General features: G+C 38.3%; 1 protein-coding gene across 1 annotated transcript in view; it reads right to left on the reverse strand.

Moving 5' to 3' along the window:
* The window catches only part of Tshr (thyroid stimulating hormone receptor), a 117156-nt gene that overhangs the window by 50333 nt on the left and 43131 nt on the right, over positions 1-23692 (reverse strand). The window contains 2 exon segments of the mRNA XM_042692703.1: positions 301-375; positions 5170-5241. Coding sequence (XP_042548637.1) covers positions 301-375; positions 5170-5241 — 147 coding nt within the window.

Raw genomic sequence — 23692 nt, forward strand, 5'->3', positions numbered from 1 at the left:
CTGGTTCACTCACATTGATACCAGTAAAATTTGCTGACACCATTGTATTACAATTTTATTACATTGTATTACAATTGTATTCATTTTATTAAAATGAATAACAATGGAAAAAATTGGTATTCATTTCCCCAACCACAGGAGTTAAACATGTAATTAGAATGGATTAGCATAAACTGAGTGAGAACAAGAGGATTTAACCTTAAGGACAAGTTTTGACCCGTGACCCAGAAACCAGCTATTGCTATCCAGGCCCCCAAATTGTCAAGGGTGGGTCTATGCTTCACTTTTCCTTGTACTTACATGTGAGTCATTTTACTCAAATTGAAGAAGGAATGTGAGTCCAGCTGCTGTAGAGTTGCGTCTATAGATAAGTAGCTGAATGTCACAAAATAAGATAAAGTAGAAAGTTAGTATTTCAAAGTAGAAAGTTGTATAACATATATAGTATACTACCTTATATATACATAAACATATATGTATACATGCATATATGTACATATACATATACATATATATGTGTGTATATAATTTTTCCCCTAGTATTAAGGCTTAAACTCAAGGCCAGGGTGCTCTCCCTTAGTTTTTTACTCAAGGCTGGTTCTCTTATCACTTGAATTTCATCTCCACTTCTGGCTCTAGGCAGTTCATGTGAGGTAAGAATCACAGGCTTTCCTGCCTGGGCTGGTTTTGAACCTTGATTCACAGATCTCAGCTTCCTAAATAGCCAGTATTACAGGCTTGAGCTTCCAGCACTTGGTTTTAGTATACTAGTTTTTTGTTTTTGTTTGCTGGTCCTGAGGCTTGAACTAGGGCACTGGACACTGTTCCTGAGCTGCTTTTTGCTCAAGTCTAACTTTCTACCACTTGAGCCACCATTCAACTTCTGGTCTTTTTGGTAATTTATTGGAAATGAAAGTCTCACAGATGTTCTTCTGCAGACTGGCTTCAAATCATGATCCTCAGATCTCAGGCTCCTGAGTAGCTGGGATTACTGGCATAAACCACTGTACATTAGCTGATGTATACTATTTTTGATATAACTTCTTTGTCAGGAGCTTCCCAGATCATGCAAAAAGCACTACACACATGCATTCTCCCAACTATGCTGAAATTGTTACTTTTTTTTTTTTTTTTTCAGATCCTATAGTACTTAAACCTTCCCAATACCTTATTTCCTATTTCTCCTAAGGTCTCAATTGTCACATCTTTCAGAAGCTTTCTCCCAACTTTTTCTTGAGGTTAAAATTCTCACACTGCATCTTTATTGAGCAACAAAAACTCCTCCTTTCACGAATCACATTTCCAGTGGGTTGGATAATATTTGAGTCATATTATCTTGTTCCACTATAAATTCTGTGTCTGGTTTCCAATACTGAATCTTTCGTGGTTTAGCTAGTTTTGGGCATGTAGTATTCTCGTTAAGTTGTGTACAAAAGAGTTACCCTTCAGCAAAGCACTTTGAAGTACAGTGCATCTGGGTGGCTGTCACACCTTTTCTTCATTCTCCCCCAGCCTTCCTCAGTTTTCCTAGTTTTATAGGCTACGTATTGGAATATCATGACTGTGCGCCTTCACTTCCTCTGCCCAGTTGTCTACCTCTTACCCCTTGACCTCCCTTCCCACACCTTACAAGAACCAGTTTCCTGGTATTCATTTTGTTGGACTGTGAATTCATTTTTCTAAGGAATTATACCTCTTGAAAGATCTCCAGTAAATACCATATTCTGGTTAATACATTTGTGGATGCTTTCATACAAGCTCATATGTGTTTACTTGCACATTTATAAACTAGTTTTAGTTTTCCTAGAGAGAAAAAAAATGTATCCTTTGTCTCTCAGGGCCTGACTTGCTTTACTTAACATACTTTTGTACAGGTCCATTCATTTCTTTGCAAATGATGTTCTGTCATTCTGATGGATGAGTAAAATTTCATCATGTGCATATAATATATTTTCTTGACCCATTTGTTCATTAAGGGGCATCTTAGCTATTTTTATAACTTGGCAATGATGAATAGTGCAGAAATGTGTAGTAGATTCTTAGTAAGTGTGTTAAGTTAATAAACGAAGATAATAAAATGAAAGCATTAGAAAAAGAATATTCGAATGAATAAGAACCATTTTAAATAAAGCTTATAATAGAATAGGATTAGAAATGTCATTTCAAAGAAGAGGAAGATAAAACAACAATCGTGTAGTGGAATATTCCATAGGGTGGTGACTACATATGCTCCTAAGAATTCCCTTCTTGATTTTAGCATATGCACGTGTGTGTGTGTGTGTGTGTGTGTGTGTGTGTGTGTGTGTGTGTGTGTGTATGTGTGTGTGTGTGTGTGTGTGTGTGTGTGTGTGTGTGTGTGTGTGGTTACTGGCGATGGCGATGTGCTCAGAACTTGGCTTTTTTGCTCAAGACTGGTGCTCTGTCATTTGAGCCCTACCTTTACCTCCAGACTTTTGCTGGTTAATTGGAAATAAGAGTCTCATAGACTTTCCTGGACAGGCTGGTTTCAAGCCTCAATTTTCAGATCTCAGCTTTTTGAATAGCTAGGATTATAGGTATGAGCCACTAGCATAAGGTTCCTTCTTCATTTTTAAATGAGGCTGAAAACTTGAAATTCATTTTGAGCTTTGTTTATACAAATGATAAATTAATGTTTCAAATATTAAGGAAAGAAAAAGAGGAAACTCCTAAAAACAGCTTGTCAGGAATACAAAAGTAATAATGTTTCAAATACTTTCCTTACATTCCATCTTGTAATGATCATTTTCAATGATCATTTTCTATTAAGAGATGTGTCTATGACATTTGAGAAAATTAATGATTAACAGATGGTGTCTAGCCATAGACAAAGCAGAGATTCTCAATCCTGGACATACAATTCAAAAAAAGAATGTACCTGGGGGCTTTTCAAACACACAGAAATTCAAACACTGGCCCTAGATAATTAAATGAGCATTTATGAAAGATGAGTCAAGCACTTTGGTTTTTCACATCCTTCTTATGTGATAATGTGTAGGTAAGGTCGAGAACCACTTTGAATTGAATCTACTAGGAAAATATTTTAATTGAAATGATGTTTATAAAAGGAGCACTAATCAGTCCAATCAGAGTTTTTAAAATCATAGTATGGTGAATGTTCTAATGGCCCTGTGATTTTTGTTTTGAATTATCTATACTCTAAGCAACTACCCTTTGGTTTATCAGTTTTCCTAATCCTTTGACTCTTGATGGTAATGACATTATATAAATTGTTTTGATAACAAATATCATATCTCAACCATAGAGGCAACAATGGAACATACTTAGAAGGATTGATTTATTGTTTATGGACTGCATGGGATTTCTCACGGCTGAAACAGAGCCATAAGAAGAGTAAGATTCACTTTGAAGTCTGCCAACTTGCTCCCCTCAATTGCAGCAATCCCTTGCTCCAAATTTTCTGCCGAATTTCTTAGTTAAGAAGTGTAAGACTTTAAGACTTTATAAGGTTTTAGTGAGAGCCCACATTCATTGGACTGAAGTTCTAGCTTCTTTAACTGAAGACCCATCCATTAGACTGTTTTTTTTTTTTTTTTAAATTTTTTTTTTTTTAAAGAGTGCCTTTTTTTGGGGTGGGGGTCCGGTCCTGGGACCTGAACTCTGGGTCTGGGCACTGTCCCTCAGCTCTTCAGCTCAAGGCTAGCGCTCTACCACTTGAGCCACAGCGCCACTTCCGGCTTTTTTCTTTTTGCTTATGTGGTGCTGAGGAATCGAACCCAGGGCCTCATGCATGCAAGGAAAGCGCTCTACCACTGAGCCACCTTCCCAGCCCCCATTAGACTGTTTTAATTTGGCTGTGGAGACAGCAATTAGGTACCATTTATTCAGTAAGATTAAAGTAGTGATTGCTATAGACATTTAAAAAAAATGTACTGGGCACCAGTGGCTTTTTCCTATAATCCTGTCTACTTAGGAAGCTGAAAATGGGAGGATCATTGGACAGAAAAGTCCACAGGACTCCATCACAAAGGAAGAAGCTGTCCTAGCTATGACAGAAAGCCTAAAATAGGTGGAAAGTGGTTCAAGCATCTGCCAGACAGGAAGTAAGAGCCTATTGTAAATATAATCAGTGCAATTGATGCTGGTGCACTGAAATTCTAGCTACTTGGGAGGGTGAGATTTGAAGGACTGCAGTTTGAAGCCAACCAGAGAGGAAAAGTAATCAAGACCCCTTCTTAACAGAGAGCTGAGCACAGTGGTGTGTGCCTGTGATTGTAGCTATGACAAACGTTGTAAACTAGGCGTATGCCTCGGCAGGCAGCAAGACCCTATCTCTCCCCTCAAGATGACATTTTTCTAATAAGGATCTATGTTAATGTGATAGGTTAAAATAGGGAGAAATAGAAAAAGAGAAATGTTTTTTTCTGTTCCCCCCGTGTAGAAAATGGCAGTTTCCAGTTTTGACAACCAAACTGTCAGATGTCAGAATTGCCTCTGTTTGGGACTTACTGAAATGAAACAATAAGCACTCAATAAATGGTCACAAAATGAATGTTTAGCCAGAAGCTATAGTAGTTGGTCCTGATGATATTACTTGATATGCTTGAGTTGCATACATTCACTGACAGAACCAGTTAAATGAAATAAAGGGCTGACTTGCTTCATATACAGATCTAAATTTGTGTTAAACCATCTTACTTCTTTTTTTCCCTCCTTACTCTGAAGGTATAGCAATTCAGTCTTTCAGATTTAGAATTATTTTTAAGTCCTTTTGTTTTCAGCTAAGTCTGAAACCATTGGCTACGTTTTGGCTGTATGTAAAAATTTGCATTCATGATGGAAAGTGAATTAGTCGGAAGCTAGTATAGACAGATAAGAGCTAGGCATATAAACCTGTTTAGAGGAGGGATTCCCAGCTAAAGTTTTACCACATTTTAAAATATACTAAAATGCATCGAGAATGGTTAATCTGTCAAGATGGAATGAATTTAAATTTCTTTAGGATTAAATCTTCTACTAAGTGGACATTTGGCAAAATTAGGTGACCATCATGCTCATAGACTCTGCAGATACATTAAAATATGGATTGGCTTATTCTTGCACAACAGAAAGGATTTGCCTTGACCGAACACATTTAGAAAGCAATATATCACCATTGCAAATGTTTTTTGTATTGAAAAAATGACTTACATCCTGGAAATATTGGGAAGATTGGAAAACGCATGACTAGGAATCGTTTTCAGATGCGTCTCTATAAGCTTCCTATGAAAATAAGTTACATAATTAGTTTTTGTCACAGGCTTTTTCTAATAACTCATCTTAATTGTAACAATCATATTATTAGAACATGACAATACTCAAACATATATAAGAACAATACTCAATGAAAAACAAGTGTATGATTTTTTTCCCCAATGAGTTAAAGATAGGAGTGAGACTTGTTCAGAAAAGAAATCTTCAAACTTCAAATACCAATGAGTACTGAACAAGTGTGGCTTTGCCCCACTTCATAGTCCCTTTGTTAACTAAGGGGAATATGGCATCCTCATGAGTTTATGACTACTGTTGCTGTTGCATTCATAGCACACAGTTGTCAACAGAAATGACTTGGAATGTCACAAGCATACACATTAAGTACATCTTAGGTGGAACTAAACAAACTTAATTTATGTTAAACATTCAAGACAGTGGTATGGTTGTGATCATTTTTTTTTTTTTTGCCCAACAAAGGTCTCTCTCACCATTATCTCAATCTAAGCGTTCGCTTTAAGTTTGGAAATAACTGACTGACAAGCTGTTAATTCTCCCACAGAACCTGAGGATATCTTTGTTAGATGCACAACCCGGTGGTGTGGGTATTCTACCAGTTTGATTTCTTTGAATGTCAAGAAGGCTGTTTCCTAATGAGTAAGAAAGTGTTTTCGGGCTGGGAAGGTGGCTCAGTGGTACAGCGCTTGCCTTGCATGCATGAGGCCCTGGGTTTGATTCCTCAGCACCAAATAAGCAAAAAAAAAGAAAAAAGCCGGAAGTGGCGCTGTGGCTCAAGTGGTAGAGCCCTAGCCTTGAGCTGAAGAGCTGAGGGACAGCGCCCAGGCCCAGAGTTCAGGCCTCACGACCGGACCAAAACTAAAAAAGAAAGTGTTTTCAAGTATGCCAGCGTATCTTTTCATATTGGTGTTCCATCTTTTGGGCAGCCCTCTTTATGTAGTGAGTACTCAGAATAGAATCTTGTATGGAAAAGGAATTGCCTGCTGTCCTAATTCACTTTGCAAAAGAAAACACTCTACCACATTCATCATCTTGGGTTTTTTTTGTTTTTTGTTTTTTGGTCAGTCGTAGAGCTTGAACTCTGGGCCTGGGAACTATTCCTGAGCTCTTCAGCTCAAGGCTAGCACTCTACCACTTGAGCCACAGTGCCATACTAGCATTTTCCGTGTATGTGGTACTGAGGAATGGAACCTAGGGTTTCATGCATGCTAGGCAAACCTTCTACCACTAGGCCATATTCCTAGCCCCACATTCATCGTCTTTTATTCAGTATCTTATTTCTGTCATTTAAGTATTGCTAATTACATATTAACCACTTACTATATTATTTATGGACAACAAACTAACATTGTACACTTTCTCTCCTAAGATGCAGGACTATTTCTCAGTAGTCACATTCGTTGATTTATGCTTTCATTGGACTACTCACTTATCCAGTGCTTGCAATGTATCTGTAACTTGCCTAATCAGAGTCATCAGGCCAAATTAGTTTATGTGTACGAGAGGATGATGTGATAAGGGTTACGTTTTTAGCTCTTCACAACCCTAATATTTCCTCATGAAACCCAATATTATTTAGGTAATGTAGGTCTCATAACTTACCTGTCCTCTCAAAAGATCTCTTTCTTATATTCATTAACTGGATTGAGTAAAAGCATATTGATCCATGCAAGATGTCTGGTTGAGAATGAAAACAGTAAGGTAACAAAGGTCAGACTATTCTGAAGAGAGAAAGAGAGGAAGAACATTGGGCGCATGAACACTGAAAAGTATGGAGAGCCAGAAAGGTGAATGAGAAAAGAAAAGCAGCAGAGTTCCATGTTCAGTGCCTGGGATGGGAAACCAAAGAGACAAACACAAGTGAGCTGGCCCAGGCGGCAGACTGGCAACTCAAGCTCCAGAATAAGCCCACATCGCCCACAGCCTCAAGCCTAGGACAGGATTTGGTGAGAGACTGCTCTGGTGTTGAAGGCTAGCCACAGAGAAGAAAGACATTGTTGACGGTCTCCTTAGCTGGGCAAGCTACAGCAAGAGGTCATTGTGAGAGGGGGGTATATTGAGATTGGGATGTGAAAATAAAGAATGATCATGGTCAAGGTCCTAGCCACAATGTGGGTGGGAGACAGCCATCAGAGAGGTCATAGAAGGGGAGGGGGCCGGCTTGAATCCTGCTCAGAAGTTTAAGCTGCAGAAAGATTGGGTTGAGCAGGGCGCAGCAGGTACGAGGCCCCACCCTTCCTCAAGACCGAGTCCCAAGGTCAAAGGGTTGCAGTGGAAACAAAGGACAGGATCTGCGACTGGTGTAGTACTTGGCTTCCAGGACTGCCTCCTGTCGGTGTGTGTCTTGACTACCCGGTGGGTCTGGCAGTCCCAAACACAGCCTCTTGAACCATGTGATTTTTCACACTCTTTCCTCCACAGGGAGGAAAACTTCTGAACAGGATTGAAAGTGTTCATACACTTTCAATTGTTGTGGGGAAATTGCATCCCAGCCAGTCAGGTAGAAGTGAAAGCAGAGTCCAGGCCCTCTGAAGCACATACTAGTTGTACAAATGAGTTGGCATTTAACAAAGCAGTTTATGAATACAATATACCTCGATCAATGTCACTCTTTCCAACAGAAGCACGAAATTTCTACAGCTACCTCTCACAGATAGGGAGTCACTTGTTGGATAGGGTCTTAAAGCACTGAGTTCCTAGGCTGAGTACCTAGGTCCTTCAGTAATTCACTTGTGAATGTAAAATTTTATGTTCTATTTGTCTGCTCTACTCACTGACAGATTCAGGGAGACACACCGAGGCTTGGATGTTGCTTGTCCTGGGACACTAACTGGGAGGCTTGTAGAACAAATAGGAGCCTGCGTAGCCCCCAGATTAGAAAGTTCCTTGTGACCATCAGCAAGTTCCAGTACATAAAGAAGGGAACTTTCTGTAGTGAAAGTAGTCTAGAAGCAGATTACAACTAATTTCTCTCAATCTGAACAGTGCTGAATCAAGGCCTAGCCCCTGGGCATGTGGGTGAGCGCTTGGCTGCTAAGCTGTACACAAAATCCAGGAGAGAAATAGCACAGCCTCCTTGACACTTTCTAGCCCTGTCTGAACACTGAGAACACTTCAACTGATAACTATAAGTGATGAAAACTGCCAGCTAATGTACATATGATCATAGAAGATGATGTTAAGTGAAATGAACCCCAAGATAGGGATACAAGTGGCTTTTTCTTTCTTGCTATTGTTTTTTTTTAACATATTTAAAATGTAACATGTAATTTTTTTTTGTTTCTCTTGTATGTTCTTCCCACATGGTATAACTCCTGTATTCACTGTATTTGATGCCGGTGCCCTGCATCTTGTATATACATTTTTCTAATTTGGGGAGGGGAAGGAAATAACAAAATGCTGAAATAAGAATACAGGTTGACCCATTGTAACAATGAGATTGTATAAGACACTATGTTAAAAACAAACTTTACAACTTGGGGGTGGGTAGGGAGGAGTTGGGGAGGTGGGAGGGAAGGGATGGTAGGGGAAAAACAAAGGAGGAGGGAACAATGCTTGATAGGAAATGTACTCATTACCTTATTCATGTAACTGTAACCCCTCTCTCCAGTATTTTTACAATTAAAAAAAACATAAAAAAGAAAGAAAGAAAGAAAGAAAAAACCCTTCCAACTAGCCAGGAAGGAGTGGCTCATTACCATAATCTAAGCTACATGGAAGGTGGAGGTAGATGGATAAAAGCTGAAGGCACATCCAGGCAAAAGAAATTAGTCTCTGCTTTTTTTTTTTTTTTTTTTGTGAAAATACCGTACAGAGGCAACAATGCTTGACAAAATAAATCAGTGAACTCCTATCTCAAAGCATAAATCAGTCTATATTAATGACATTAATTGTAGTTGAGCAAATGAAACACCAAACCAAGAACTCAAAGAATGTCTATGAAAATGATCAACAAGACCAAAGTGGACATGAATAAACTTCTAAATGAATGCCAAGAAAATACAAATAAACACCTGAATAAGAAAGACAATGAGACTATTAAAAGAGGATTCAGTAAAGCTATGGAAATCCTGAATATCAATGTAAAATTCTGGAAGTGAAAAACTCAATATGTCAAATTAAAAAACTCAGTTGAAAAACTCCAGTAAAACTGGATGAAACTGAAGAAAGAATACTAGGGCATGAAGATAAGGTAGATGTATTAGAATAGTTAGTTAAAGAATAAAAAGGAAGAATTAATAGAACATGCAAGATTGCTGGGATTCCACTAAAAAACCAAACTATGCATCATTAGCATAGAAGAAGAGATGCCAGCTAAAGGCATAGAAAATTAAAAAAAGCAATAGCAGAAGCCAGGCACCAATGGGGCCTGTAATCCTAGCTACTCAGAAGATGAGATCCGAGGATAGGCATTTAAAGCCAGCTGTGGCAGGAAAGTCGATGACTCTTAGCTCAAATAAACCACTAGAAAACCGGAAGTGGTGCTGTAGCTCAAGTGGTAGAGCGCTGTCCTTGAGCTGAAGAGCTGAGGGACAGCGCCGAGGCCCAGACTTCAAGCCCCACATGCAACAAACAAACAAACAAATAATAGAAAACCCTCAAATATTAAGACACTCAGATACAGGAGGCCTTTGGGACTCTAAACAGAAGACAAGTAGAGACCCTCCTCATGAAATGCTATAATGAAAATATTAACTACAGATTTATAAAAAGAAAATAAAAATAACTTCCTGTAACTTATCTGATCACAATGGAATAAAATTACAAATCACATTTAGAGACATTTTCTATTGAGTATCTTTCTCTGGAGAATCAGATTTACAAGGAAATAAAAATCACCAATAAAGGAAAATCCACAAGAGTAGCATTAGATTTCTTGATGGAAACTCTAAGAGCAAGAAGAATGTAGACTGATGTATATCAAACCCTGAAAGAAAAAAATCTACCAACCTATATTACTGTATGCAGCAAGGCTATCCTCTCTAATTGAAGGAGAAATGAAAACCTTTCATAATAAACTAAAAGCAAAAGAATCTATGGTTACTAAAAAAAGTGTTGCAGAAAATAGTGAAAAGGAGTCTACACACACACACACACACACACACAGAGAGAGAGAGAGAGAGAGAGAGAGAGAGAGAGAGAGAGAGATAACGGCAACCATGGAAAAATGTGAAAGAATAAATATCACTATGGAAGGAGATAAGCAAATGAGGAGTAGAAAAGAATCAAACCCTACCAAAACAACAAAATGGCAGAAATTGGTACTTATTTTCCAATAAGAACTCTGCATGTTTAATGTTTTAATCCTCCAAAGAGTTGCAGATTAGACTTAAAATAAAATTAATGATTTTTGGCTTCTTTTCATGATAAAAACTCTGAACAAAACATAAAATCCATATGTTAAAAACCCATAGCCAATTTCAAACTCAGTAATAAAAGTTGGAGGTTTTCCCTCTAAAATCTTAAGAAAGGTAAGGAGACTACTATTAACTACTTTTACTCAACATTGTACTAAAGCACTAGTGAAACAATTGGACAAGACAAAGAAGTAACAGGTATCCAAATTAGAAAAAAAGAAAAAAAGAAAGGAAGGAAGGAAGGTAGGAAGGAAGGAAGGAAGGAAGAAGAAAGAGAAAGAAGGAAGAAAAGAAAGAAATTAAGATGTCTCTTCAGTGATGACATGATCTCCTCCTATAGAGAAACCCTTAACCAAGAACTTGTTAGAATCTATAAATGAATTCCGTAAAGTTTTAGGTAACAAACTCAACATACACTCTGTAATATATTCTGTTCTTTAATGATGAACTATGTGAAAAAGGATTGAGTGGGGGGAAGTCGGGGGGAGGAGGATGGGAAGGGATGGGAAGGGGAAACAAAGGAGGAGGCTACAATGCTTGATAAGAAATGTACTCATTATCTTGCCCATGTAATTGTAACCCCTCTGTACAGTGTTTTCACAATAAAAATAAAAAAAAGAAATTAAGAAAACAATCCAATTTATAATAGTTACATTTTTACCTCAAGATACCCTACAACTGATGAACAGAATAAGAATATATATATGAATATATATATATATATATATATATATATACACACACACAAATATACATGATGGAGTATTATAGTCAACCATAAAGAATAGAATTTGCAGGGAAATGAATGATCTGAATATGGTCATGTTAGTCATAGTAAACCATGTTCAGAAGGATAAAGGTCACATTTTCTCTGATACGTATCTGCAAGACCTAAAAGAGTAACATATATGTAAACATATGCAAGATCACACACACAGGACGTATATGTATAAAGAACAATGATAGCAATTGTAGGAATGAATTATGGGAACAGAAGAGGTAGGGAGGAAAAGAGAATGTTGCAAGATGAAATGTTACCAAAAGATATTGCATCTGTGAATGGAGATGGAAAAACAAAATGTCCCGGATGTTTTTGCCCAAGGCTACTCTATCACTTGAGCCACAGTTTCACTTCTAACTTTTTTGGGGTTAGGTTATTGGAGATAAGAGACTCACAGATTTTCCTGTCCTGACTGGCTTTGTATTGTGATCTTCAGACTCAGCCTCCTGAGTACTAAGATTACAGGTGTAAGCCACTGGTGCCCAGTTTAATTTTTATGTTTTAATGTATCAATTAAATTCTTAAAAAAATGGGAAAAATGTAGCATATACAAACAACAGTCTAGTTTTCAGTCTTGGAAGGAAATTCTGTCATTTACAACAGTACAGGTAAATCTAAAGGATATTATGAGTGAAAAAAGACACCCAGACAAAAATTATGTGGTCTCACATATCTATACAATCTAAAATAATAATAATAATCTCACAGAGGTAAAAAGTAGACTGATGATGACCAGAGGTTGGTGTGTGGATAGGGGAATTCAAAGTGTTGGTCAGAGACTATAGAGTTAAAGTTAGATAGGAGATAAAAAATAGATCTAGTGATCTATTGTACAGCATGGTGACTATCACTAATAGCAATGTATGGTATATATCAGAATTGTGAAGAGAGGAATTTAAATATTTCAGACATAAGGAAATGACAAGTATATGTTAATTGGCCTGATTTGACCACTGCCCAATGCATGCAAGTATCAAGGTCACATTTTCCTCCTTAAATACATCCAATTGTTTGTTGTATAGATTCAGCTTGAGATAATTACAGCCATCTTGAGTTATCACTGTGACTACCTTTAAGTAATCATAGTTTCTTAGTAAACCAGAGATAGAGAAAACCCTTGGGGTGGTCTGGGGAGTTTTATAACTGGATCCAGGCTCCAGAGATGTACCTCACTCTGTGATATTGCCTTAAGATAAATTAGGTATTTCTCAGCTAAGAGCAAGTCGCGTTTGATCATAATCCATAAATATTCCCCTTGAATCAAATTAATCCCTAAACATTCCCCTCTGAATCAAATGATAGGAAACCCAGCTGGTTTTGCTGCCCACCCTCTTCCCCCACCACACCTCAACCCAGAACCATGGTTCTGTCTGCAGAACATTTGTTAACTAAAGAAGGAAAGTCAAACCCTTTTTCAAAGTGGGAAAAATGTGCATCACATTAACGCTCACGTCTTTCTCAGCCCATGATTATGTGGGTGATAGGAGCGAAAGATCTGTGAGGGTTTGAGTGGTCTCTGAGGAGGTGATTTCAGGTGGACGGGAAGGCTTTGGTTCACGACAGTGAAGGAGACAGGGCAATGAGCTTTCTAAATCCCAACAGATCTTCCTCTGATGTGATGAGGAGAAGGCAAAGGAGGTATGAATGTGAATTATACATTGCAAAGCCCTGAGTGATCAGCAGCAATTGTAATTGATAGTGCCTTATCTGAAATGATGTCCAGAAGCAGAGCTGGCGATGTATTTTCTTCTGGATAAAAGCTGCCAGATGCACGTGTCATCTTGCCTGGTGTTCTGAAAGGACCAAATGGCATTGCAGGCTTTGGCACAGGGTGATGTTGTTCCCTGAGTTTTCATTGGGGAAAACAGTTTTGGCAGTCCAGAAAATCACCATCTCTCATTAAAATTTAAAAGTATTGCCAGTGAATTATACCCAGGAAGAAAAGAACTTCTTGGCTTAGGAAGCTTACAAACCCACTGGGACAATAAGCTAGACATTCAGAAGAGAACATGCATGTATTTATCATCTGGATATTCTGCTCAAAAATACAAAATGCCAGTTGCAAACAACTGAAGAGATGTGAGTGTATTACTGAGTGTGTGTGTGTGTGTGTGTGTGTGTGTGTGTTGTTGTTTGGGGGGAGCAGAATTTGAAAACCAAGAATCAAGTTCTTCTCACTCTTAATTTGCATTTCAAGCATTAAAACTTCAGCATGAATTAATTTTCCTTTCTGTGCTTGTTTGAACTCTTACACATTGATTTAGAACCTTGCTCATCTTACTTTCCTTCCTTCCTTCCCTCTCTTCCTCCCCCCCTTTCTTCCTCCCTCCTTTCCTTCTTCCTTCCTGCCTTCCTGCCTTCCTGCCTGCCTGCCTTCCTTCCTTCCTTCCTTTTCGTTCTTTCCCTTTTCGTCTCTTCTTTTTTTAATTCATGCATTTTTTATTGTTACTATAAAGGTGATACACAGAGGAGTTATACAGAAGTCAGATAAAGAGCACATTTCTTTTTTGAGGTAGGGTTTTATTCTGTAGGTCAGGCTGGCTTCAGATTTACATTATTCCTACTTCTGCCTCCCAAGTGAATGCTCAAATGAAGATGTGAGCCACCTACCCAAACATACCCACTGTTCAGATTTCTCTTCATTCACTCATATAAATCCAAATTTCCATCTTCTTTCTGCCAGAAGTTCCTTTTGTTGTAATTTAGTTATCCCCCTCCCTCTCCCCTTCCTTTTTATTCTTTTACTATAGGTTTGCTGGCAATGGCTTTGCTCAATTTTCACTTATTTGAAAAAGTCTTTAGCTTTCAATATTGAAAGGTATTTTCATTGTGTATATAATACTCTAGGCATAAAGCTTTAGTTTACATCAATACTTTAAAAAGATAGTTTTGAGTTAGGGGCTCATGCATGTAATTCGAGCTACTCAGGAGGCTAAGATCTGAGGATCATGGTTCAAAGCCAGTCTGGGTAGGAACATTCGTGTGACTCTTATCTCCAATTTTCCACTAGAAGTGGTACTGTGGCTCAAAGTGGTAGAGTACTAGCCTTGAGCAAAAGTGCTCAGGGGTAGTGTCTAGGCCCTGAGATCAAGCCCCATGACTGACATGAAGAAAAATTCTCAAAATTTTGGTTTTGTTACATCCCAACTGATGTAGTTTCTGATTATGTCAATTTTCATTCATGTCTTTACGTCTTTGCTACATATATATATATGTGTATGTATATATGAGTATATGTATGTATACACATATATAATATATAAGTGAATGTACATATATATGTATATTTGTTTTTGCAGGACCTGGGGCTTGAACTCAGGGCCTGGGCTCTGTCCCTGAGCTTCTGTGTGCTCAAGGCTAGTGCTCTACCACTTGAGCCACAGCACCACTTCTAGCTTTATCTGACTAGTTTATTTATTTTTTTAATTTAATTTAATTTTATTTGCTGACTAGTTTATTGAAGGTAAGAGTCTCATGGACTTTCCTGCCCAAGCTGGCTTCGAACCACACTCCTCAGATCTCAACCTTCTGAATAGCCAGTATTACAGGCATGAGACACTGGTGCCCAGTTTGCAATATATTTTTATATATGAATAATCTCTGGGTGCTTTGAAGATATTCTCTTTATTAATTATTTACAGAGTTTCAGTTATAATGTTCCTTGTAGTTGTAAGAAATGAGAGGTGAGCTACCAGTAGGGGCGCAAGGCTTTATTGGGTGACAGACCTGCTGGGCTGCTTCAAGTAGGACTGGAGACGGCAGTAGTGGACAGGTGTGGGCAAATTTAAACACATTTTTAGGGGGCAGTCACATGAGTCACATTACATGGGCTGTGGGAACTGTGGGGAGAGTCAGGTCCAAGAAGGAGGTGTTACATGGGCCACAGGAACTGGAATATTCTGAAAAGGAATATAAAGACTGTTGCAACTGGGGTGGGAACTTGTACATCACACCTGGAAAACAGTACAACAAGCAGGGGACACGGGGCGGAGATTGGATAGGCAAGCCGACTCCAAGACCTTAGAATAATGTTCTTTGCATTTGATGCTTCAGGTTTCATGCAGAGCTTCTTGGATTTGTGGACTGAGAGTTACCATTGAACTTGGACAATTTTGGCCATTATTGTTCTAAAGTTTCATTGTGTTCTTTCTCAGGTTCCTTTGGAGCCCTAATTACGTGTAAGTTAAATTCTTGATATTGTCACATGGGTCTGATTTCATCCTGTAGTGGTCAATGCACTTATTCCTATTTATTTATTTGCTAATTTTCATGTATTATTGTTTTCTCCTCCTCCTTCTCCTCCTCCTCCTCCTCCTCCTCCTCCTCCTCCTCCTCCTCCTCCTTCTTCCTGCTCCTCTTCCTCTTCTTCTTTCCTCCTCCTCCTCCTCTTCTTTCCTCCTCCTCCTCCTCTTCCTCCTCCTCCTCCTTCTTCCTTCTCCTTCTTCCTTCTCCTCCTTCCTCCTCCTCCTCTCTTCTTTATCTCCTCCTCCTCCTTCTCCTCCTCCTTCTTCTCCTGGCTTGAACTCTGGGCCTGGGTGCTACCCCTCAGCTTTTCAGCTCAAGGCTAGTGCTCTACCACTTGAGCCACAGCGCCACTTCTGGTTTTTGAGGGGTTAATTGGAGATAAGAGTCTCACGGGGACTTTCCTGCCCCATCTGGCTTTGAACTGCAATCCTCAGATCTCAGCCTCCTGAGTAGTTAGGATTACAGATGTGAGTCATTAGCTCCCGGCTACATTATCTTCTTAATAGTTCCTATTTCTGTAATTATAATCATCTCTTATTTTCTTAAGGTTATTTTAAAAACTTCTAATAAAACATGTTAAGGCCTTTGCTTGTTATACTCATCATCTTTGTATTTCCAAACAAAAAGCCACATGATGACAAAAACACAATCACTTTTCCTCTTGACAATCTTCTCAATTAACAAATAATAATGAAACCCACACTTTTCCATTTTGAATAGAATAGTCTAAGTGGGTGGAATGTCTAAACCCATCTGTATCTGGAAGACTATTTTAAGTTCTAGTCAGAGTCATTGAAACACTCTCTATAAAAATCTGTTTTTTGAATGATGCTATTGGATTTAGATAATGGAAAATCACAAAATGGAAATTATCATTGTTAAAGATAATTAAATTTTTTAAATGGAGCTTATATTTGTCTTTTTTTTGCTGGTCCTGGGGCTTTTGAACTCTGAGTTTTATTTGCTCAAGGAGTTAGGAGGTGAGAGAACAGAGAAGCCACACTTTGAGAGGTTGAATCTCGGAGATTTATTAAAAGGCTGGCGAATGCATGGTGGACTCCTGTCTCAGAGACCAGCAGCCAGCAAGTCCACTTAACACTGTTAGGAAACTGAGCCATGAAGGCCAGAGAGGAAAGAAAGAACAAAAACAATCCAACAAACCAATTCAGCTCCATTGGAGAGCTGAAGTAGGATGCCATGGTGAAGAGCCAGGACAAGAGCCAGGACACAACAGGGAGACATGGGGCATGGTGCAATGGTGCCTGAGCTGGTCTAGGCCTAAATAGGGTCAAGACAGGGGGAAGGGTCACAGGAAACTCCTAGTCTCAGGCCCTGGACTGACAGGTTTGATAACCTATCAGCCAAGTGCTTTCGTCTTGCCTCTAGGGATTCAGACATGTCCCTCACCTGGGAGGCGGGGCCTCACCTTCCCTCACCATGAAGATGAGATGCCAGACCCTACCATCTACCATGTGGCCAAGATGGCACTGGCCAGACATAAACTCCCTGAACCACAGTTGCACTTCAGGCTTTTTCTGATTAATTGGAGATAGGAGTTTATGGGCGTTCTGCCTAGGCTGGCTTCAAACTGTGCTCTCCAGATTTCAGCCTCCCGAGTAGTTAGAATTATCTGTGGGCACCGGTGATACCCAGCTTACATTTATCTGAAGTCATTGGGAAAGACAAGGAATAAGATTAATAACCAAACAATTTTATATCCTGACATAATTCAAGTAAAAATTACTTTTAATAAAAATTTGCTTTCCACAAGAACAACCAGAGTGAATTTTTTTTAAAGAAAGTTTTAAAGAACATATATTTGGATGAGATCTTCTGGGGCTCAATCCTCAAGGTAAAATAATGAACTTGACCGAAAGCAACACATTTTTTTTTTCTTGAAATTAAGTGAAGGATCAGTTTTCTCTGGTCTTTTCAGCCAAGAAACAAAGAAAAAAAGTAAAAAGGGACAGAGTTTGTTCTGTTTAGGCATCAGAGAGCAAGCAATTGAAAGGTCTCTGTGAAAGTGATTTCTTTCTTTTCCTTCTCAAGGGCTCTTGAGGGTTCACATTAGAATGTCAGTAACCTTGTTTTTACCAAGATTGTATCAACCACTCTGAACTGTTCTCTGTCCTCCAATAAATGTGGTCCAGTACTAAGTTTCTAGGACCTTAAACATCAAGAGTCTACTCTCTGACAACACAAGCATTGCATAGGACTCACACTGAACCCAATTTAATTTCTAGAGCATGCACACTATAAACCATGGTGTCCAAAGTGCAGTGTTAAGTCATTACACAATAGGAATTTATTTTGAGGCAGTTCTAGTGAATTATTTTTATAACATCAAGGCCTGGAAATTCCAGACAATGTGGGCAGTCTCAATAAACTACATAACAGACAACTGGCAAGCAGGCAGAGACTCTGAGTATGTTTTTACAAGAAAGGCCAAGTGAGTATTTCATTCTCGTTCCTTTCAAAAACTATCATTTCGATCAACGGCACAAGGTTACCAGGTAACCCAGTTGAAGAATAGTTTTCCAGTTGAGGAGAGTGGCTTATACTCATTTTTACCACTTAGTACAAACTATTTTTATTTGAAATTTTCCTTAATAGCATATAGTAATTGTATTTTAGAGGGTTTCATTGTGATATTTCCATACATGTATATAAAGTGTTGGGCTAAAGTTCACTTTCTTAGCATCCTTCTTTCCTCTTACATCCTTTATAAGTTTATGTTCAGCTGCTTTATGTGAATCTTGCAGCATAAAATTTTTATTTCTGAAATTTATTCATAAAGGAAATGAGAAAGGTTTGTATTTTCTCCTTCTTAATGCATTTTTTGGGACTGGTATTGAGGCTTGAACTCAGGGACCTCTTGTTTCCTTAGCTTTTCTAGCTCGTGGCTGGTACTTTATGACTTGAACCGCACCTCCAGCCCAAGTTTATGCTAGTTAATAGGAGGTGAAAATTTTCAGATTTTCCTTTCTAGACTGGCTTTGAACTGAGATTATCCAGATCTCAGCCTCCCAAGTAGCTAGGATTATAATTATGATACCAGCTCACCAATACATTTTAAAACCAAAATCAAGCCACAAATACTTTTATTTTCCTTTCAATCATAGTCACAACTACTAGGCCATATTTATTTACTGTTTTTCTATGTCTCTGGCTTTGTACTGAAACTGTTGCATGTATTTTCTTATTTAATTTTTACAATGATACTGTGAAATAGGTATCATGGTGATCTCTTAATATCTGCAGTAGTGAGAGCTTGGATAGAATTTGTCGAATAAATATTCACCACACTCTCTTTGGTCTCAAAGACTATGCCCTTCACTACCACCTCAAAATTCAAACTTTTAATGACTTTACCAAATTGTCACTGAGTATCTGATGTTGTTTCAAAGTCTAACAGCTAATATTTCTAGAAATTCTGAAAGGATTTTAAAAAAAGAAATAAGTATATATTTTCCTCAGATTCAACATTTATCTTCCAGTGAAATGAAAGTAATGTACCTCTCTGTCCACCTGACTATCTATTCTGCATCAGTCTTGAGTGGTATTTATGACATGAGTATCAAAAGTCCTTAATTTTATCAGAAATCTCAAGGTATTGTGTTACATAACAAACCAGATGGATCCCATATTAAGTGGCTGGTATTTGACCATTGCTTTAAGCAGATCTGCTGGTAACTCTATATTTTTCAACCAGATAAAAACATTGGGAAGGCTTATATATGTGTGCACTGTATCTATTCATGTAGGAGAATAAAGGAAGTTGTTTTTAAATCTAAGTAGATTTCCAAAAGGCTTACTTAGTTAAAATGATTTGGGCACTTAATAAATTACCTTGCTGAATTACTATATGGGCCATCTGAAAACATAATTGACCATGTATTTCAAATATCCACACCCTTAAGTCATTTTGTACAAAATTGACAAGAAGAAAAATAGATCTGTTAGGTAATCACTTATGATTCAAAGAAAATATATACCTTTATAAAAAAATGTTGAAGTAAGTGAAGTGCTAAGATTTTTCACTGTCAATGTTGTATGTTGTAGGGACACAGCCCTAGTTTGGCATCATGTTTTGGGTTACGGATGCCATGAAGTTTCTTTGACTTAGTAAAACCCATTGGGTTCATAAGTGATATTGAGCTTATTTATGTCACAAAATGTTCTAATTATACTGTATCTAATACAGATGGAAACTTTTCTCGTTTTCCTCATCTCATTAAATATCTCTAAGAGTTATTCAAGCCAGAAATGTGGCAGACATTTCTAATACAATAATAATGCATTTTGCTGTATTGTTTTGTTTTGAGACAGGACCTTGCTTTATAACCCAAATTAGCCTTGAACTCATGGTCAATTCTCTTGGCTCTGCCTTCTGAGTACTGGGATTACAGGTGTGAGCCACCACATTTAGCCAATAAATAATGCTTTTATATTTCCTTTATGTGAATTTTTAAGCTGCAAATCTGATGGCCTTAATTTCCTTTTCCCCCCTGAAAGTTTTGTAAAAGAACCATATCCATACATCTTGTTGCAAGATGTGAATTACCGACACTGAACTAGCTAACTGTACTGTTTGTAATGGTTTCCTCAGTTTTTTTTTTTTTTTTTTTTTTTTTTTTGTCGGTCGTGGGGCTTGAACTCTGGGCCTGGGCGCTGTCCCTCAGCTCTTCAGCTCAAGGCGAGCGCTCTACCACTTGAGCTACAGTGCCACTTCCGGTTTTCTGTGGTTTATTGGAGATAGGAGTCTCACAGTCTCTCCTGCCCGGGCTGGCTTTGAACCGCGATCCTCAGATCTCAGCCTCCTGAGTAGCTAGGATTACAGGCGTGAGCCACCAGCGCCCGGCCCCTCAGTTTTTTTTAAATGCATTTTTGGCTTTTTATTTTTTTTATATGCACGTATGTGGACTTTTGTTTTCTTCCCAGTTCTTAGGAGAATGGGTCAGGAGGGTAAATAACCACTGTGTCTAGGGATAATTTGGAGATTGCTCATCTAGAATCACAATCTGCTCTTGATTCTTCTCTGCTCTATTAGAAACCGTGCTGTGAGGGAGGGAGGGAGGCATTTTTCATTATATTGAACTTTTGGACTGAATTTTTTTGTAATACACAATCAAGATGACAATTTTTTTAAACAGAAAAGAAAAATTTTGTAAGAAGGCAATATTAACCTAATCATCACGTAAGCACTCTGGATGAAGGATTCCGCAAACCTTGTTTTATGGTCACTTCTCTTAGATTCTTAATTCGTGAAAGGAATGGGAGGGAGTGGAGAGGGGAGGGTTTCTCTATAAATGCATTAGTTGTGTTTTTTAAGATAGTGTAACATGCTTAAATTTCTTATGTGACATTAACAAATAAAAAGATGTTTTAATATGAAAAAAATGCTTTGGAATACATAAAATAAAATACACAGGATACGAAAGGAAGTAAATATGTTAAAATATAGTTAGCAAAATATTAAAAACAATATGTGATTAGAACTGTTATGATTTATTTATTAATGGATAAAATACCTAAGAAATTGTGTAATAAACCAAATTCTGTGATATCTGTAACAGTAATGGAATTGGAAAATATCTGCAATTCCTAACAGCAAACATTTACAAATATTCCTAAAATCATCAGTGAGTTACCCAAATTCATCATTATAAGGGGTACTAGATTTTGTTTAGATGTTTGTAAAAATCAAGACATAAATTCTTTTCCCCATTCAAGTTCATGAACTTGTTATGGAATGCTGAAAATCTAAGTAAAAGGATCATATCTAATATCACAAAGAGAAAAAAGCAAAAGGAAGGCACTGGCCGTGTCAGGAGGGTTGCAAAGGTAGTCCTTGAACAAGAGACAGGTAGTAAGCTTTTAGTCCCTAGAGTAGCCTCTTCATCTCATCATCTGATAGTGCCTTAATGAGATATTTTGGGCACATTTAGAAGATGACCATTCCTAGTATTTGCGGCTCCCATGAAGGAGCATTGTAGACACCTAGTACTGCTTGGACAGCAAGTACTATGAACTTGAAATTTACAGAGCCTCCCAGAATGCTTTGCTCTTGCTAGTACTGGCTCTATAATACAATACAGTTTCAGGTGAGACTACAAAGGGTGGAGATTTAGGGACTCATGGAGCAGGGGTAACAGACTTAGGCCTCCATTTCTTTTTCTCTCATATTTCGTATTCATGGACTTGACTCCTCCCTTTCTCTTTATCTCCAAACCCAAGCTTACTCTACCTCACAGTGTCTTCCCAGGATTACCAGCCAGGCTACTGCATCTCTCCGCCAGGTCACTGTGAGAGCCATCCACATTCACTCTGGCGGGATAGCCTCCAAACATGTCTCACCTTCAGTCCAGAACTGATGGCTTCCTTTTCAAACCACATATCTCCAAACTGTAAATGGTTGCCCTTCCCTTACAGTATCCCTTAAGATAAGCCCAGCTCCCTCACCTGACATGTTATTTAGGAAAGGATATGTCATCTACCCTCTTCTCTACCTCTAGGACCACTTGCAGGCCTACTTAGGGTTGTGCAGGGCATTTCCACTACAGTTCTCCATGCGGCTCTGCCCTCTCCCCCTCCCCAGCCCCCACGTTTTCCTCCTTTCTCCTCTATAGTCATATTATGGGACTTCTGGCTTTAATTAAATCCATTTGATATTTGTTTCATTAACACATGGAACTTTGTCTTTGCTTTTCACCTGCAACACTTTTAATGGTTGTCTTCCCACATGAGCTCAAATACTAATTTTGTCCCAGACAGGACTATTTCCTAGTACTAGCTTGGTACCTGTTGCATTAGGTAATCACATATGGGGATGTTTCACTAAAGAAGATTTTTTTTTTTTTTGGTCCGGTCGTGGGGCCTGAACTCTGGGCCTGGGCGCTGTCCCTCAGCTCTTCAGCTCAAGGCTAGCGCTCTACCACTTGAGCCACAGCGCCACTTCCAGCTTTTTTTCTTTTTTTTGCTTATGTGGTGCTGAGGAATCGAACCCAGGGCCTCATGCATGCAAGGCACGCACTCTACCACTGAGCCACCTTCCCAGCCCCTCACTAAAGAAGATTTATTAAACACTCTTTATGCAGTTGCCTGAGCACATGTGCACACACACAATAACTATTTCTTACTGAGTTGCAGAACTGGTCATTGGTGTGCAGTTAAACCATCCACACTTTCATGTCTGTTCAATATTGTTTCTATCTGGACATTGGAGTAATACTAGCAATTCTTTACAGTGGATTCACTTGTGTATGATATATTACGAAGAGTATATTTCTGTTTCAGAAAATGTTCATTTTGTCATCCTCTGTTCATTTAAGGATGTGTATGTGTTTTTTTTTCTTTTAATTTCTCCTGCCCCTCACACAACAGCTTGTTTCTCTCTTATAAAATATGTCTTGTTGTATCTCTAGAGTTTTGACTTCTGTCTTCACAAGCATATTTTGCTTCTGTTGCTAGGTTGATTTGTAAGAGAACTCTTTTCTAACCCTTGTTCAATTCTGAGTTGGATTTTTTTTAGTAAATGTTTTTATGAGCATTTGAATGCATTTTTCCATATAGTGGTCCAATTCTCGGGGGAGTATCCCAAAGCCTGTCTCAAGTATTCATGTACAGGAACTAGAACCAGCTTGAGTGTTGTGCTATAAGAAAAACCATACCCATCATAGGAAGAATATTTTTTTCTTCATGACCCTGGGTGCAGGTTCATTTCAAGACATCATTTTGTTATTTAGGTTTTTTTTTCTTCTTGGTCATAATTTTTTTAAACTATCTTTAAGTAGTTGTTCAAAGGAGTTACCATTTAACAAAACAGTTTGTGAATACAATGTATCTTGATCAATGTCATCCCTTTTACCGTTCTCACCCATCCCTCCCCTACCTGCCTCTTCCCTTACTCTTCTTTTTTGTAGGATATACATTGGGTTCAAGGCATCCTTTTGATAAATGCAGGTTGCATTCTCCTCCACCCCCAAATACCCTTTCACATCCCTCAAATCCTTGGTGCCCAATATTCTCATATAGCCTTCATCCATTCAATCTGTCTCCTGCC

The sequence above is a fragment of the Dipodomys spectabilis genome, unplaced genomic scaffold (genome assembly GCF_019054845.1).
Source record: "Dipodomys spectabilis isolate Male_0828 unplaced genomic scaffold, ASM1905484v1 ptg000157l, whole genome shotgun sequence".
NCBI classification, from domain to species: Eukaryota; Metazoa; Chordata; class Mammalia; order Rodentia; family Heteromyidae; genus Dipodomys; species Dipodomys spectabilis.